At 36.4% G+C, this 20227-nt stretch overlaps 1 protein-coding gene across 1 annotated transcript; it reads right to left on the bottom strand.

The window, feature by feature from the left end:
• Window positions 1–862: 862 nt before the first annotated feature.
• On the bottom strand, window positions 863–6780 carry LOC142523912 (uncharacterized). Its single transcript, XM_075627646.1, has 6 exons — window positions 6625–6780; window positions 5578–6521; window positions 4609–4921; window positions 3541–4088; window positions 3242–3386; window positions 863–1168 (listed from the first exon to the last, which is right to left on the bottom strand). The coding sequence occupies exons 1-6, from the start codon at window positions 6778–6780 to the stop codon at window positions 863–865; spliced, it is 2412 nt and encodes an 803-aa protein (XP_075483761.1).
• Window positions 6781–20227: the final 13447 nt, after the last annotated feature.

Genomic DNA, 20227 nt, shown 5'->3' with positions numbered 1-20227 from the left:
TAGTTCTTTTCCAGATGTCATCTTTAGGACAAATTTTCCTTGACCCTTGATATCAGAAGTGGCGGAATTTCCCATGAATAGCTTTTCTCCATTCATAGATTTCTCAAGAGTAGCAAACATCTCCTTGTCGGAGCAAACATGGCGAGTGAAACCAGTGTCGATCCACCACTCCCTTGGGTTTGAACCCACCAGATTGACTTCTGATATTACAGCACAGAGATTCATGTTAGAAACCTCCTGAGAAATGTTCTCTACCACATTTACCTCTCGGTTTCTCTTTGGCTTCTTACATTCAGATGCCTTGTGACCCATGCCATCACAGTTGTAGCATTTTTCGGAGAACTTTTTCTTCGAAATGCCTTCCTTGGGTCCCATGTTCAACCTTTTGTTGGAGGAGAATAAATTTTTCTTTTTCGAGCTTTGACAATGCTCGACTACATTTGCCTTAGCGGCAACAGGAGAAAACAATCGTTTTTCCGAACTCTTGTTGTCTTCCTCGATGCGAAGTCGAACAATGAGCTCTTCAACATTCATCTCCTTGCGCTTGTGCTTCAAATAATTTTTGAAATTTTTCCAAGCTGGTGGTAGCTTTTCAACAATACCAGCCACTTGGAATGATTCGCTCAAAGTCATCCCCTCACCATGAATCTCGTGAAGAATCACTTGGAGTTCTTGAACTTGGCTAATAACCGGCTTTGAATCCACCATTTTAAAGTCTAGAAAAGCAGCCAACAAGAAACTTCTTGGCTCCGGCATCCTCGGTTTTGTACTTTCTGTGAAGGGATTACCACAGCTTTTTAGCCGTTTTCTTTTCGCAAAATACGTCGTAGAGCGAATCGGCCAATCCATTTAGTACATAGTTTCAGCATAAGAAATCATAATGATTCCATGCCTCCACAGCACTAACAGATTCAACATCTCCCTCACCCTCTGTGAGTTTAGGAGCATCCTCAGACAAGAATCTAGCCAGGTTCAGCATCGTCAAGTAGAACATCATCTTTTGCTGCCACCTTTTGAAGTCCACACCAGTGAACTTTTCAGGCTTTTCACCTGTGACTGGCTGGGACAGCAATTGCAACAGTACGTGGGGTAACATGAGGGACAACTTGAGCCACAGTAGGGAAAACATAACCAGTTTCCCTTTGCACGCTGGTTTCAGTAGCCATATCTGAAACAAACCACGTAATGAGAAATCTGTTTTAAGTTTGTTGCACAATATATATCAAATGGTACAGTACAGAAATGGTTTTATCAATAAAACCAGCGAGAAATATAGTAAAGAGAAAACAGTAGAGAAACGCTATAAATGAAGTAAACCAAATCGAGGCCTGTACAAATTACAGTGTCCCTAAAACAGATTTGCCCCCTCCGATATGTGCTTCGAGGCTTCAGCGGACGTTCTGTTCCCAGGATACAATGGAACAATCAGCAGTGACTTAGCACGAGACACTACTACGGCGAACTGAAAACGTACCTTTACTTTATCACCGAGATTTAACGGAGGCCAAATGAAAAGCTAACAATATGAAATGCAAGAGAATACTTGAAAGAGAAAAGATTTTCATGTGCTTGAAATGAGAAAATGAACCCACTATTTATAAGCCCCAAAATGCACACCAAGAGTCATGAACGATTAATTAGCTCAATTAATCTTCCCATTAACTCAAGAATATGAAGAGCCAAAACTCTTCAATTAACTCAAGAATGTGGAGAGCCAAAAGACACTCCCACATTCATGAGACACAATTTTTTATTCAATCCTTTAAATTTTTATTAAAATTTCCAACAGTCGGTAAACAATAAACTTCGTGGGTTGTCACATACGTCACAAATAATTGTCAGAGGCTCGGGGGTTGTTTGACGTAGATACCCTAATAATCAAGTCAGAAAATAATTTACATATATTTTCTGAAAGTTGGATAGCTCAAATAGAAAAATGAAAATGTACCTTGGATAGATAATTCTTATATTTATAGATTTTTTTAAAGTATCTAGCAGACTTGAACTTTGTAGATGAAGAGGACTAAATAATCAAATAAATAATCAAATTGGACTGTAACCCATCAATATAGATAATCTAAATTTTAGAATTAAACTACTTGATTTATAACCATATTTTTATTTATATTGCTTCATGGTATAATAGTTGAATAATAAATTCTAACCGATTTAATTATTTCACGAGTTGTATTATTTTTTTAATCGGCTCAAACAGTGGGATTGGAACTGAAACCATTAAAAACCATAACGCAATTCAACAAAACTAGTGAATTCATGGAAGATTTTTAGAAACTTAATATTTGAAGACTTGAGAATTGACCAAAATAAAAACAGAGTACTTTTACTATTGTTTGCATAATATTTGAGATTTTCGGGCGTGCCAGGTGCGAAGTTGCACCAACTTGTGTGAAAATGATAAAATCTAACTTCTAAATATTCAAGCGACGTGAACTCTAAATTCGACCGTCGGTTCTAATCTCCTAAAACAAATACAATGCAAAAATAAAGAAAACTATTGGAAATTGATGGAAATAAACCCCCTAGCATGATTTTGAATTTACAAAACTGTAGGAATTCATCAAAGACATGAAAAATATAATAACTTGTTGCTGAAATCTAAAACGAGAAAACGTAGAGTGCTAGAAATATACTGGAAAAAACTTGAAGACTATTGATTGAAGATTGAAATTTAGTAGAGAGTATTTGTAGATTTTGTGCGTGTTGAGAGTTGTGTTCTTTTGTTCAGTGTTTGCCGATGTCTTTTTCTCCCAGCGCTGTTCCGTTTCTCTCCACTCCCCCATGAGCCCACGATTTTTCCCATTACTTTCTCACGATCTGTTCCTGTCTCCCACGATCTTTCCCATCTTCAGTGCTCTGTGGTTGGTTGGACTTGGTAGAAATTAGTCGATACATTTGACGGGCCCATAATTTAATTGGGCTTGTAGTTAAATTGGCTTTGTCGTTAAATTATTTTTAGCCTAAACAATTGCCCCCCACAAGCATTGGCCCATTGGGCCAAAATGCTTGTATGTAAGCCAATTTTCAACTCCTCTATAGGCATTATCCCACAAATAATTTATGAATTGGGCTTGCATAAATGGCTAAACACTCGGACTTATTTTCTCTGGACCTTGAATTTTCTAATCGTCTTTTGAATTTCCTCCCCCATCTGAATCGCGCCTGCTCCCCGTCTTCTTCCTCTCGCTGCTTTCATCCGCCTATTCCCATCAAAGAAACTCACTGCTTCGCCAGCCCCAGTCATCAGCCGCGGCGAGCCCCAAGTTCCTTCAACCCGTTCTTTGTTGTCGCTTCTCCCACGCCGTTCTCGTTCACCATCCCCAGCTGCCCTTGGAAGATCGCCGATTCTTGGAGCGTGCTCGCCTATCCTTCACAATCATTCCCCCTAAGTTGTGGTTACCGAGAATTTCACGATGGCTCAGGAACCATAGTTTGTGTGGATGGCCATCTAGACTTGATAGCCAATATGCATTTCCGTCTAACACCTTATATACTTTGAATGGTCCCTCTCAATTGGGAGACCACTTGCCCAGCTCCCTATCCTTTGTTCCTATAGGCAATATAGCCTTCCACACTATTTCCCCTTCATGGAAGCTTTTCTTGTTAACCCTTTTGTTGTAGATTCTTGCAACTTTCTGTTTCTGTAACAGCATAGCATTGTACGCTTGGATTCTCAACTCATCCAGTTCTTCTAACTCCATGATCATTGCTTCATTATAATTTTCCAGGGAAAGTTCATTTTGTCTTGCCACTCGCATTGATGGCACCATAATCTCCAACGGGAGCACTGCATCGTGGCCAAAGGTAAGGGAAAAAGGGCTCACTCCAGTGGCACTCCTCTTGGATGTTCTGTATGCCCACAAAATTTCTGGTAATAACCGTGGCCAATCCCTAGGATTTTCTTTCCTCATTTTCTGTAAAATCTTTATTAAAATTTTGTTCGATGCTTCGGCTTGTCCGTTGGATTGTGGGTAATGAGGGGATGAATTTCTCAATTTGATTCCATAGTCTTCTGCGAATTCCTTCATATCTGAACCAGTGAACATATCAGGGACTCTGGAATTCCAAATCTATGAATAATATTCTCTTTCACTAAGTTAATGACATCCCCTTGTTCTGCTTTCTTCAAAGGCACTGCCTCTACTCATTTGGTGAAAAAATCTGTGGCCACAAGGATGAATGAGTGGCCTTTAGATGATGCCGGGTAGATTTTCCCGATTAGGTCCATGGCCCAACCCTTGAACGGCCATGGTTTGACAACGTTGTGGAGCTCGTCCGTCGGAATTCTTTGGATGTTCCCATGTTTCTGACATGGCTGGCATCCTTAAGCATATTTGATGCAATCTTTCAGGATGGATGGCCAATAGTAGCCATACCTCCTTATCAACCATCTCATCTTTATTCCAGATTGATGCGCTCCACACACTCCCTCATGAACTTGCTTCATGATCTCCAATGCTTCTGGGAAACCTATGCACCGGAGGAGCAGACCATCTAAACCTTTCCTGTACAATCTCCCTCCACTAAGACATAATTAAGAGCTCTCATTTTTAAACCATGTTGAATATCTCTCCTAGTTGATTCTAGCACCTGTTTTATGTCATCCCTCCAGTCACCAGCTAAGTTAATATCCAAGTTGAGCGTGTCTACCTGAATCTCTCTTTGCTGAATTGAAGGGTGGTTTTTCTTCTTAATCAACACCAGCCTGTGCGTAAGTTCTGGAGACATCTTCAATCCCGAAGCAACTTGTGCCAACTCGTCTGCCTCCCAATTTTCTTGTCTTGGGACGTGTACTAATGACACTTCTTCAAAATCATCTAGGAGCTTGGGATGCCGCAGTATAGTATGGAGCCAAGGACAAACTTGTGCATTTGAACTCCCCTGACAGCTGTTTGAGTACCAGCTGAGAATCCCATGATATTAACAATTCTTTTGCCCCTAAATCTTTCAGAATTTCCAATCCAATGACCAATGCTTCGTATTCCTGCATGATTGTTGGTGCATGGAAAATCCAAATTAAAAGATAGAACGGTTTTCACACCTCTTGGGGAGGTGATCACAATATCAGCTCCTGCTGTTGTTTCTATACTTGATCCATTGAACTTCAACTCCCATGGTCGGACATCCACTCCACAAACTGGAAAACAAACCTGCTCTCCAATAGACTCATCATGTGAAGGATAATCAGCTAAAAAATCGGCTATAGCTTTGCCTTTTACTGATTTTTGGGGGTAGTAGGTCAATGTAAACTCGGCTAATGCTAAAGACCATTTACCAATCCGCCCGGAGAGGATGTGTCAATTGAGCATATATTTAATCAAATCGGTTTTAGCTACCACAAGCACTCTTGATTGAATCAAATAATGTCTTAACTTAGTACAAGCATAATACAGTGTTAAGCACAACTTCTCAATTACAGAGTATTTCACCTCTACTGGAGTAAGGAATCTACTCAAATAATAGATGGCTTGTTCATTTCCTTCATGATTATTTTGAACTAGTAGACATCCAATTGATTCATGAGCAGCAGATATGTATAATTTAAGGGGCATTCCATACCTGGGAGGCATAAGAACATGTGGGTTAGATAAATATCTCTTGATCACATCAAAAGCGTTCTGATGCGACTTTTCCCATTCGAACTCCCTGCTGTCTTTGAGCTTCAACAACTGTGAAAATTCCTTCGTCTTCCCTGCAAGGTTAGAAATGAAACGTCTCAAGTAATTCACTTTCCCAAGGAAACGTTGTAACTCTTTCTTGTTCCTAGGCGGATTTGCCTCCATGATAGCCTTCGCTTTGTTTTTATCCACTTCGACTCCCCTTTGATGCACCAGAAATCCCAAAAAGATTACTGCTTTCACGCCAAAGGCACATTTCAATGGATTTAACTTCAACTCATGTTGCCTCATTCTTTGGAAACTCTTCCTCAAGTGTTCAATGTGATCAACAGCTTGTTTAGATTTCACAACAATATCGTCTATATATACTTCAATATGATGTCCTATCATATCTCGAAAGATCAAGTTCATAGCCCTTTGATATGTGGCTCCTGCGTTTTTTAGCCCGAATGGCATAACAAGCCATTCAAACGTACCAACAGCTCCTGGACATCTGAATGCAGTTTTGTGAGTGTCAGTTTCTGCTATTTTGATCTGATTGTAACCTGAGAATCCATCCATGAAGGATAACAACTCATGCCTAGCCACAGAATCAATCAACATATCAGGTATTGGCATCACATATAAATCTTTGGGAGTTGCACAGTTCAAGTCTCGGAAGTCGATGCATATTCTGACCTTGCCATTCTTTTTCATGACTGGCACAATATTCGAAAGCCATTCGGTATATCTGATTGGTTTTATAAACTTGGCCTTTAACAATTTCTCCACTTCTTCTTTCACTTTCAACTCGACTTCTTTTGACATGCGACGAGATGGCTGTTGAAATGGTTTGAAACCTTCTTTGAGTGGAAGTCGGTGTTCGACCAATTTCCAGGTCCAACCCTGGCATGTCATCATAACTCCATGCAAAACAGTCTTTGTACTCCTTCAACGTACTGATCAAATCTTGTTTCAACTGCTCTTCCATTAGCTAGCTTACATATACCACTTTTGGATTCTCAAGCTCCCCCAAGTTAATTTCTTCCAACGGGTCTTGTACTTCGTGTTGGCCATCTTCCATTTGAGATAGCACCATAAAAAATTTATCAACTTGGAGTTCATCCTCTTCGTATTCTTTTTCTTGGACAACCTCAAGTTTCATAGGTGTCCCATGGTTCCTCCTCTTCTAATTTGTTCAGTACCTACTGCACATGTGCCTTCAATATAGAGGTTGCAGCTACCTCTTTTCTTTTTTGGTTCAAATCAATCATCAACCTCCTCAATCAGCGGTTGAATTATCGGCCTAGGCTGTACGATAACAATAGGCTTGATGATTCTTTCCAACACCGAGCTTGGAGTTGGTGTTTGCATGTACAATGGATTTTCTTTCTTGCTACTGCTACGAATTTTGATAGGCCCAAAATCCCCATTGTAATATCTGGCCTCCACTGCACTTGCACTTGTTTGGAACGACTGTCCATCCGCTTCTACAACCTCCATATCATCCCCTTTCCAAAATAACAACAGTTGGTGCATTGAGGATGGGATGCACTGGTTTGCATGGATCCAATCTCTGCCTAACAATGCTTGGAAGTTGGCGGAGGAGCTTCACCACAAAAAATGCACATAAAGACGACATGCTCCGTACAGTAACATCAGCGAGGAGTACTACAATGGTCTTGGTGGTTTCCCTGGTAAACGCAGCAACAGAAACCTCAGTAGGGATCAAATCTTCTTCAGTTTTGCCCATATTTCTTAACATCCTTACTGGAAGAACATTCACAGCTGAGCCATTGTCAATCAAGACCTTAGACACTGGCTTCTCATTCACGTGGGCTTTGATGTACAACGGCCTTATGTGCTTGGTCATGGCCGGTGTAGGTTTCTCAAGTATAACTTGTTTAGGCTTATTTGCATGCTCTTTTCTTTTGCACTGATTCCTTGGGCATCAACTCCCCATCCTCTTCTTCCATCATTTTAAATCTCTACGGGTAGTATCACCACTCCTGTGGCACAATCCACAGTGATGTGAAGCTCTCCCACACAAAAATTGATTGTTTTTCCTCTTTGATCATCCTCCTCACTTAACAGATCATCATCGTCGTCTACGAACTTATCCTCAGTAGCCGATCTTCCAAACTTGGACTTACTCCCCACCTGATCTCTGATTACTGGACTGTCAATTGTGGGTTCCTTTCTCAATTTAGCTGACTCTTCTCTCCTTGCAATAGCTCTTTCTCTCAACAGCCGTCTCTTCTGAGTCCTAGTCGGTGGCCTAGGGAACGTTTTGTGTTGGACCACTCTCAAAGACTCACTGAACTCCCCTCTAGCTGGAAGGACGTATCTGGGCTTTGCTCTCCTGCTCTCAATCATTTTTCCTTTTGAGATTTTATATACATGCCGCTCTCTGCCTTGATCAGCTGATACTTTCCTGGTTTCCACCCTTCGTGACTCAACTTCATATGTATTTCTCCTGTCCGAGTACCTTTGGTTCTGATCATGAGATGATTCCCCTCTGAACTTTTGATTCTCACGCACTGATTTTTCAAGGAAATGTTGGTTCCTCGGCCTAGAGGCCGCGGATTCGGCAACATTCCTAGTTAAACGCTGCTGAAATGTTCTTAGGCGATCGGTATTATACCCTCCAGTAACTTCATACAGTTGACCCTTTGGGATCCAGCATTTCTTAACTATCCGCTCTTTCACTGCAAATGATCGGCTTCTTTTCTCATTTAAGATCCCTCAAATCTATCACATTCACATTGACCAAAGCTACTGGGGGAAAAGGATCATCATCCACCGCCATAGACTCCTATTTGTTAGGAAACTTCACGACTCCCCTTGTTAATTCTGTCCTGCAAAATGTTCTTGAACGCCCAACAAGAGTTAGTAGCATGATTGTAGGAGTTGTGGTACTTACAATACTCTCGTCCTTCCAGCTCTTCTGTGGATGGCACCCTGTGATCAGGTGGAAAAGTGATGAATTTTTCTTTTACCAAGAAATCAAAAACTTCCTCGGTCTTTGACACATCAAATGTATATACTGCATGTCTTTGGGGAGTTGGGAGTTGTTCTTCTTTTCAATTTCTGCTGGCTTCTTTGCAGGGGAACTGTGCAAGAACCAGCTGATTGAATTTCTGCCAATGCCACGTCTTCCACCTTCCTGATAATAAGACCCATAGCAGTTTTCTTCTTGTATGATTCTTCCCGCAGTAGTTCTTCGTATTCAGCTACTTTGGCAGCTAGCTCAAAGAAATATCTGAACTCCATACCTTGGAATTTCCTCCTTAATTCAAAATCCAGCCTCTTTTGTGCCATTCTTCACGAACTCGATCTCAGGTAGGAATACCTTGCACCTATTCTTTATCTTTTTGAACCTGTCTATGAAATATTCCACAGATTCTCTTTCTTTTGGGTGACTCTGGATAAATCGGCAATGCACACTTCTGGCTTTGTTCTATAGAATTGAATGTGAAATTGTCTTTCCATCTCTTGCCAATTCATCACTGAATTTCTGGGGAGTGAGGCATATCCAAGCAAATGCAGTCCCAGTGAGAGAATTTGGGAATAGGCGCAACTTTAAATTGTTGAAGTTATCTAAGTTGGCTATTTCTCCGCACTGGATGATAAATCTGGCTATGTGTTCCATGCTGGACTGGCCATCCTCCCCAGAGTACAAGATGAAATCATGGACTCTATAATCCCTTGAATACAGGGTTATCCCCTTGATTGACGCTTTCTTTTCTCTTTGGCAATATAGTGATGGTCCCACCGGACGTGCCAAAAATATGTTTGCACAATATTTGAGATTTGCGGGCGTGCCAGGTACGAAGTTGCACCAACTTGTGTGATGATAAAATCTAACTTCTAAATATTCAAGCGACGTGAACTCTAAATTTGACCGTTGGTTCTAATCTCCTAAAACAAATGCAATGCCAAAATAAAGAATACTATTGGAAATTGATGGAAATAAACCCTAGCATGATTTTGAATTTACAAAACTGTAGGAATTCATCAAAGAAATGAAAAATATAATAACTTGTTGCTGAAATCTAAAACGAGAAAATGTAGAGTGCTAGAAATATACTGGAAAAAACTTGAAGACTATTGATTGAAGATTGAAATTTAGTAGAGAGTATTTCCAGATTTTGTGCGTGTTGAGAGTTGTGTTCTTTTGTTCAGTGTTTGCCGATGTCTTTTTCTCCCAGCGCTGTTCCGTTTTTCTCTCCACTCCCCCATGAGCCCACGATTTTTCCCATTACTTTCTCACGATTTGTTCCTGTCTCCCACGATATTTCCCATCTTCAGCGCTCTGTGGTTGGTTGGACTTGGTAGAAATTAGTCCGATACATTTGACGGGCCCATAATTTAATTGGGCTTGTAATTAATTGGGCTTGTAATTTAATTGGGCTTGTAGTTAAATTGGGTTTGTCGTAAAATTATTTTTAGCCCAAACAACTATATACCTTGAATGAGAAGTCATTACCTATATGATAATAAAACAGTGCCTAAAATCACACGAGATACTAGAAAACACAAATAGAGCATCTTTCAAGCAGTTTGAACCTCAACTATTCTGGTTTTTTTCAGAGACGATTTCTGTTGGAAAAATGGGATTTGGGGCCATTAAATTTCGAAATTTAATCAAATTTTATTTTTTATAAAAAATACAAATAAGTATTCTTTATATACAATTATGTAATGAAGTTAATAAGTTATTTCAAGTCAAGCCATGTCAAAATCAATCGAGGGTGAGGTAGTTACAACGCACTGACCAAACCCAAGTCTGCATACGTGCATGGACGCAAAAGGTGCATTGATGACGCACTTTGCACTTCGCACTTACTCGATGAAGAGGACGTGGCAAAAGGTCTAGTCTGCATGCATATGACAATAATTGAGTGATGTGGCAAGTGATTGTGTGCCACCAGGACAAATGAGATTGTAAAGGTTACAAGATGTTGGATCATGATCTTAAGGGTAACATTGAAGATGTTTGGTGATTCAAGAGTGGGTGAGATTAGGATTATTGGATGATGATCAGATAGGTTGGATTAATCTAAATCAAGGAAGTTAAATATGGACCATTAGATCAAGACTGACGATTGAGATATGATATGATGGATTTAGGGTTGTATCCAAATATTGTGATGAACTGAAGAGTTGCGATCTGGATCGTCCAATTTTAATTGTCCAATTCTAATGAATGCTCCATATTGCATCTGATTATGGGATTTGATTCAATATTTGTGGCTCACCAAATGAGGTGTCATCTATACCATTAGATCAAGATCTGACAGATCAAATTAATTCCCATCCAGAAGACACAAATAATCTCGAAAAGATCCCTAAATTGTGACGACCCGTTACTTAAAAATAATACTACTTTAATATTTGCGGAAAAATTTGAAATTTTCTTATTAAATAATTTATTATAAGCATAACTCTTAAAATAAAATAACGGTCACCACTCATACTAAAAATAAAGTTAATATTAAAATTCGACATAATTTTAAATACCAAAACCATAAAATTCCAAGTTAAAAACAATCACCATAATTTTAAAAAATTCGAACATAACGTAAAAAACCTCAGCTTACTACTCACCCGAAACCAGTGCAATAAAATTAAAGTAAATAGTTTTAAACATGCATAATAAAATGTCGTGAACTACAAGGTCCTCGGGTTTGCACTGCCACTGGACCGAGACTGCGCATTGCTCACCACCTCCCGTCTCCTCAACAACATCATCTGCATCGATCAAGTATAGTAAGCCTGAAAGACTCAGCATGCATAAACCGTGATAACAAATAATACGTAATAAAAATTCATGCAGTTTAAACATAACTTATACATAGCATAATATAAGCATAAATATGTATAACGCGACTTTCCTACATAAATTTTTCATAAAATCATATTTTAATGCTCATCAAAGTAATTGTTATCGTAAATCATTTTGCGTAGAGTTTTGTTCACTGTAAGTGGCCACTGCCTAGCATAACATATTTCATCCGAAGAGGTTAGAGAAGTCCCCGGACACGTTCTCCGGCTTCCAAACCCATAACATAATTTGGCCACAAGACAAATCGCATACCTGAAAAATAATTATTTTGCATGTCATACACACTTATGAACATCGTGAACCTCGTTGGATCGTCCTTGGACATGTTTCCATAAAATCCAAAAATTTATACAAAAAACAGCCCCTAAAGTGCATTCGGACACATAAGACTCTTGAATTAAATAGAACCACTTAGGACGTACCAATCGACTAGGGTCTCGACCCACACGTAAAACATATCCAACCTACTGTCCAAGGCCTTAAACCAGCCTCGAACCATGCCCGAACCCCGTACCATGCACCACAAACCATACAATACAAGATGCCCCAAATAGTGACACAATGGCACTTATACGTTCCGTGCGACTTCCTATCGATGCCAACTTGAACCAAGCCCGAACCCAGCCATAAACTCGACCCTTAGACATCAATTAAGACCCTGGTTTGACGCTTTCTTGTCCATGACACAAGCACAACCCCTTAAAACCATCGAGCCATGAACCTAAATCGTGTGACCTCCACTACACGTGCAACACAAAGATTTGGCTCTCGCCCTCTTGCTGCTGCTACTACTTAAATTATAATTCACCCAAGTTTAGGTTGTGTGCAAGTAATATATTTCGTAAGTACGAGATCGATCTACAGAGAGATTATTTTAAGTTTAAATTATTACCAAATGCATGAATAAAGTTTACAAATTATAAATTTTGTCAAGGCACAATGATTTATTCTTGGTTTATGCAATATTGTTTAACTAAAAGTAAAACAAAGGAAACCACCATAAGTAATAGTTCCAAGAAAATTAAATATTAAACACATACATGATATAATATAGTTCTCACTATAAAAATATGATATTTTATATATGGTACCTATGATTATAAATATGACTGTATAAATATAAAATTACGTAAATTAAATGTTAAATTAAATCATATATTTCATTTAGAACAATCGGCAGAGCCACTCTATTGCCTAAATGAAATATATGATTTAATAAGTTAGTTGCGTTAAAGTAAAAGTTAGATGCGAAAAAAAAAAGTTATTTGCGGTAAAGTAAAAGTTAGATGCGAAAAAATAAAAGTTTGTTGCGGGAAAATAAAAGTCAGTTACAATAAAGTAAATTTTAATTGCAATGTTAGTTGTTAGATATTAGTATTAAATCATAATACTGCATTTAGACAACCGACAAAGCCACGCTATCGTCAAAATGAAATGTATGTTTTAATTATATATATATTGATGAAATATTTATTGCATCAAAATTAAATAACAAATCAAGAAAACACTTCAATGGTATCAAGCATTTGATGTAAATTGATAACAACAAATAATTCATTTTTATACCTACAATAAAAAGAAGTTAGCGAAATGAAAAGAAATATATAAAGAATATACAAAATATAAACAATCTTAGTTCACCAATAATTCATCATCTTCACCTTGATATATTAGATTTAGCTTTCCATGAGCTTACTTTTGATCAACACTAAAATTATCACTCATAGTTGGGAAAATGAAAGAAAATATATTGAAACTTAAAACTTTTATTTCCACACTAATACACACACATTTTATTTTACAATGTGATAGGATACTCCTTAGGCTAACACAAGACCTCTATTTTTAGGTCAAATGAGAGAAAAATTCAAAAATTTTATTAATGCCATGTAGTTGTAACATTAGTTTTTTTCTCCTCCAAACTCAATTTTATGGCCCTTCTTTGAATGCTATGATCCCTGACTTTAATCTCCGAATTTGACTTTGCTCAAAACAGCAAACATGTAGGGAATTGTCTGTAGATGAATTTGGACTTTTGGTTTGCCTCATTTGGTTAAATATTGAAATAATTATGATTTTTTTACTATAAGTTGGTCATAGTAAAAGTAAATATGTCATCCTTTTGATATTTGCATGCACAATCATTTTAATGATTTTTTTAGGCATTCATGTCTTCTGCAAAGTTGTAGATATTTTCTCAAGGATTCCATCTATGTTTGAATCACCTCAATTTGAATTTTGTAGCTTGAGTTATCATTATTTTACCAACATATAGAAAACCTGAAAATAAAAATATTTAGTAAGACGTTTAAATATAACCAAACAATACAAAAATAACATAATTTTATAATTTTAATGAAACCTAAATTTTAAAATACATGTTTTAACATATAAAGAAAATATATATATATATATATATATATATATATATATTAATTTCTAAATTTTTTATAATAATATAGTAAAAAATAATAATTTACACCACCCACCATAACATGTATAATATCAAGAATATTATCGTAAAAGCATCAACTCTATATTCTTCCAAGTCAAAATATTTAATGAATAGCTGATTTTCACTCATGAAGTTGGAATGAATATTAACTCTCATTAAAAAGGGCTAAGTATTGAAGCAGACAATTAAATAAACTAATATTGAAAACAAATAAGAAAATTTACAAAGAAAAAAATCCTCTTTTTTCTTTTTCACTTTTTATCCTTTTTTTAACGTGATTGCAAAATTTTACAATAACATAAATCATATACCTCCGAATACCTTTGAAACTTATCCACACAAACAAATTTTTTAAATTTTTTTTATTGGAACACATTGATAGTACATCAATCAAATCTAAAAAAAATTACAATGAACAAAGTACTTTGCCGTCCGTTATGTTTTTACTTTTTTATATTTAAATATTTTTTAGGAGATTTATATTCTTGTAATTAGCCATTTTTAATAATCAATAAAAGTTTATTAATTGTTTTCTCATTTCTCACCACTTACTCACAAAATATGTGCGAGTATATATATTATATTTCACAAAAAAACTTCTTTCAATCATACATGTTAACCACCATACAAACCATATCTTTTAATAATATTCTCATAAAATTTTTAGAAATTATTTTATTAGAAAACACACACAATTATATATATTATTTTTTTGTAATCTGTAATTTGAATATAATAAATATTAAAATCTAGAGTATTGTTATTTTTCAAAAATTATTAACTAATGCGTCTCAGTTACATTTTACTGACACCTTACTCAACATTGAAACTAAAAATTATTTTTATTATTACTATATATGATGGATCCGATCGGGCACCTTTGAAGGTGCTTCAAACACAATGTTCTCAATGAGATGCAATAGCTCGTGTTTTAAAAATGTAAACACTGATGAATTAGATCGAGTTTGGTTTAAAACCAAGTGGAAAATACTCGAAATAATCCTTCATCAAGAAAACTAATTGGTTTTATATCTTGTGAAGCTGAATAACTGAAAATTATATGAGATCAGTTCTAACTTATATCAGTTCAGTTATTGACAGAATTGAACTGATCAAATCAGATAAGAATAAAAACAAGCAGTTAAACAGAAATAACACAAGATGTGTGTATGGATGTTCGGATACTTCAAATGCTCCTACGTCACCCCTTCTACCACCTCCGATCGGATACACTGGAAGACTTTGATGTATAAAAAGCATGTACAAACCCACTCAACTTAGAACTTACCCTAATGCCGAACTGAACTCCTAGCCTACACTGAAGACAACACCTTCTAGCCAACACTTGTTTAACCTCTATATGTCAAAGACTACATACATCAGTTTTACGTCTTAGTGAAAGACTCACTCAACTAATATTTGAAGCTCTACTTTCTGATATATGTGAGTGATAGTGTGTGAGTGTCTGAGAACTGAACAATGAATACACTGGGAAGGTGTTCTCAAACACTGAGGGAAAATGGCTTCTATCTAAGCTGATAACACGTTGAAGTGTTCCCTCACAACTGGGATGATTGCTTCTTGTAATCTAATAAGACTTTAAGCATGCCCTTCTTCTTCACGCACTCTTATTGTTCTTCGTTTTTCTTCACTGATCTTCATCTTCTATTTATAGGCATGAACCTTGATCGTACAATGAGATTCAATTATTGTATCCGTTGCATTTTGAATCTGTTCTCGATATTTGTCTTGTAATTTCCGACAGGCATTCTGGAATGTTTTGGCTTTAAGCACTACTGCAACTTCTATTATTGTCCTTTGACTGGACAAAAGCTTTTCCTCAATGCGCACAGGTGGATTCTATTGAATAAGCTTGTCGTGTTCTGCAAACTGATTGATTCCTAACGATGTTCTGAAGTGGTCAGTTGAACTAGTTTTGTTCTGATGAGGTGAAATCAGTTGGCTTGTCAACGGAACTGATTTCATTGATTCAGTTAAACTGGTCATCTGGGCTCTTCATCATTTGAACTCTTCATCATCTGGCCAGGCTTCTGAAGGTTTTCTGCTGAACCACCTACCAGCTGGACAATCAGTTGAACTGGTATACGATTCATCAGTTGAACTGGCTCAGTTCGATTAATCAGTTGGTACTTTCAGTTTGCATTCTTCGATAGCTTCAGCTACATTCAGCTAACTGCACACTTAGGTAAGTTCATTAGTAACAAAATAACAAGTTTTTGTTAACATCAAAATCAAGCAAGATTGCGAGCATGAAATGTTCCAAAAAACTCCTCCTTTTTTATGATCACAAAACTTGAACAATTAAAGCGATTTAAAATTTAAAATTTTAAAATTTAACTGATTTTCCCCCTTTGTGAGAATAAAAACCATTTAAAATGATTAAAAATATAAATTTCAATTTGAGGGATAACATATTTAAAATCAATTTTTTTTTAAAAGCTCGCCCTCAACAACTGAATTAAAACAATTTAAAAGCATTTTTTTTGGTTCGAGGGTATAATTAAAGAAAACTCCCCCTCAAGAAATGAATTAAAAAATCCCCTTAAAAATATAATCATTTACGCATTTTTAACAATGAGTTTTAGCATCATTTAAAATTCAAACAGTTTAGGCAACACATTAAATGAAAATATCATATCATTTACATTCAAACCAACTGGATAAACATGATGTTTATTTAATCAAATAAGTGTCCCATATATTATACATTAAGCACACCATCAAGTGTAACGGAAATGCTAATACACTTGGCAAATATTAAACAACATCAAATATCAGTTAATTTATACATAATAAAACTGGATATACCAACAACTGTCTGCCTTAAATTCTTTGAATGCTGCATCGATCGTGAGTCTCTTTTTGCCATAAAAGCAGCTAGTTTGCCTTGGACTTGATCTCTATGCTGGCTAACTGGTCAAGCTGACTCAAACTGGACTAAACTGATGCTGAACCGCATTAATCATCTACTCTACTCTGATATAGCAGTTAAGCGGCGGTACTTCTGATGATTAAGCTCCACTTAAATCATCAGTTTCAGCTAGTAGTTGGGTTTCGTCTGTTGACCAGCTGAACTGGTAGGCTTGTAACTGAAATCTTGTCCACATATCAGTTTAGCTGTTCTGCTGTCAGTTGAACTCAGAACCCTGCAAGCTGCTAAGACAGTAAAGTTACGGAGTCGAGAGAAGTGGCTACAATGTTAGTTGCAGAGCAAAAAACCTTCTCTCTTCCCACGGCAAACTCACAAAAAAATTTAAGAGGGTTTTGAAAGCCGTTTTAAATTCCATTCTAAAACATATTTTAAAAATATTAGCTTTCAGATGTCCTTCTTAGAACAGCTAGCTCTGATACCAATTTATGGATCGGTTTGGGCACCTTTGAAGGTGCTTCAAACACAATATTCTCAATAAACTGCAATAGCTCGTGTTCTAAGAATTTAAACACAGATGAATTAGATCGAGTTTGGTTTAAATACTCCAAATAATCTTTTTTTTTTTTGAAAACTAATCAGTTTTATATTTCGTGCAACTGAATAACTGAAAAATTACATGTGATTAGTTTTAGCTTAAATCAGTTCAGTTATGGACAAAACTGAACTGATATCAGTTGAACTGGTCAAATCAGTTAAGAAAAAAAACAAGCAGTTAAACACAAATAACACAATATGTGTTTATGGATGTTCGGAGACTTCAACTGCTCCTACGTCACCTCTTCTACCACCTCGGGTATGATACACTGGAAGACTTTGATGTACACAAAGCGTGTACAAACCCATTCAACTTAGAACTTACCCTACTGCCTAACTGAACTCCTAGCCTAGACTGAAGGCAAAACCTTTCAGCCAACACTTGTTTAACGTCTATGTGTTAAATACTACATACACAAGTTTTACGTCTTTGTGCAAGACTCACTCAACTGATATTTTAAGCTCTACTCGCTTATAGATGTGAGTGGTAGTGTGAGTGTGTGTGAGAACTGAACAATGTATACACCGGGAAGGTGTTCTCATACACTGAGGGAAAAGAGTTTCTATACTAAGCTGATAACATGTTGAAGGGTTCCCTCACAACTGGGCTGATTGCTTCTTGTAAGATAATAAGACTTTAAGCGTGCCCTTCTTCTTCTTCACACAGTCTTATTGTTCTTCGTTTTCTTCACCGATCTTCATCTTCTATTTATAGTCGCGATGCTTGATCGTACAGTGAGACTTAATTATTGTAGTCGTTGCATTTTGCATCTATTCCTGGATATTTGTCTTGTAATTTCCGACAGCAATTCTGGAACGTTTTGGCTTTAAGCACTGCTGCAACGTCTATTATTATCCTTCGACTGGGAAAAGGTTTTCCTCGGTGCGCACAGGTGGATTCTATTGAATAAGCTTGTCATGTTTTGCAAACTGATTGATTCCTAACTAATGTTCCGAACTGGTCAGTTGAACTGGTCTTGTTCTGATGAGGTGAAATCAGTTGGCTTGTCAGCTGAATTGATTTCATTGCTTCAGTTTAACTGGTCAGCTGGTCTCTTCATCAGTTGAATTCTTCATCAGCTGGCCAAGCTTCTGAAGGTCTTGTGCTGAACCACCTATCAGCTGGACAATCAGTTGACATCATCAGTTGAATTGGTTCAGTTCGATTAATCAGTTGGTACTTTCATTTTGCATTCTTCGATAGCTTCAGTTACGTTCAGCTAACTGCACACTTAGGTAAGTTCATTAGTATCAAAATAAAAAATTTTGTTAACATCAAATTCAATTAAAATTGCGAACATGAAATATTCCAACAATATATATGTGTGTGTATATATGTGTATATATATATATATAACTAAGAGAAGAAGAAAAAGAGATTATTCATACCTTAAAAAAATTAAAACATACCGTTCAGTCACAAGTTTAGCATCACATAAATTTTCTTTTCTTACTCTTGGATGTTGGCCAACTAAGTTGAGATAAGAATAGATCTGGTTCATGAATAAATACCTGCAGTAAATTAATAAGTTCACCTTCACTTCTAGCAGAAACTAACGTCCTTCGTGAATCTAATGAAATAAATCCCTGTTCCACAACATCATCAAGGAATGATAACAGTTTATCATAATAATTGTTAACATTTAACAACCAACTGGCTTATGGTGGATATTTAAGTGTGCCCAACAAACAGTATAAAATATTTCCTCCAAAGTACAGCAACCTCATGGCAAAGCAATGAAGGCATCTATGTTCAATCATTTGAGTAATTCGCTCATACACGTTCTCCACTTTCATTTATTTCCTATTGTTGGTCCAACAAGATTGGCTAAAGTAATCGGAATAATGCCTAAGACTTCACTTCCACATTTATACGCAACTTTTGCAAGTTTTCCCATGAGACCAACTTCACAACCACCATATACCAAATGAATCTTTTTTTAGCAAATATTATTCGAAGCTTTTCTGCTACTTCTTCATAAATTAAATTTTTTTCTGCACTAGATCCAAAAAATACACAAAAATTTTTAATTTTACTTACTGTAGACGTTGACATGTTGAGGAATTATGTTTCCTTTAATTGTTAGATCATAATATATGAATTCATTAGCGTAACATGCCAAAAGTCAATATTTGAACATGAAATTATTATTATTAAGAGAAAATAAAAATGACATAAAACTAAAACACATATATACAATGTAGTTGTGATTGTGACTCACATTTTCCTCTGATTTTATGTTCAATAACGGCTTCAACATTTTATATGAGTCGAGGATATGCTTCCATCCAATTTTCTTATAAATTGGCAAACAGAGTCTTTTAACGTTAGATTACCAAGACTAAATTGTATATATATTGACGGTGGAATCAGACTTACAAACATCCACCTATATGTTTAGCTCTACGCTTTTTGGCATATGTACTTTTACCAAATCCTAGCAATATCTTATTATTATTTCAATGCTTCCCCAACCATTCAGACTTTTGCTTAAATTATCAAACAGACATCATTCGGTATGTCATATGACATCATCAACCTTAGTCGCTATATGACATCATCAACCTTAGTCGCTCACATCTAGCTTTATAAATTTTTTTCAACGCATAATCAGGAAAACGAGCAAAATATTTACGAAGATTCACAATACAAGCATCCATATTATTATTATTATTATTATTATTATTATTATTATTATTATTATTTCAATTATTTTGGGAAAACTGAAAAAACCGATTTAGACGGTCACGGAGTACCGTTATCCTTCACTTAACCGAGAAATGAACTAGAATATGCAAAAACAAAATGAAAATATCAAACA

The sequence above is a fragment of the Primulina tabacum genome, chromosome 14, assembly GCF_025594145.1.
Source record: "Primulina tabacum isolate GXHZ01 chromosome 14, ASM2559414v2, whole genome shotgun sequence".
In the NCBI taxonomy this organism is placed as follows: domain Eukaryota; kingdom Viridiplantae; phylum Streptophyta; class Magnoliopsida; order Lamiales; family Gesneriaceae; genus Primulina; species Primulina tabacum.
Note: the sequence above shows the minus strand (reverse complement) of the source record. Positions and strands in the feature narration are given on the sequence as shown.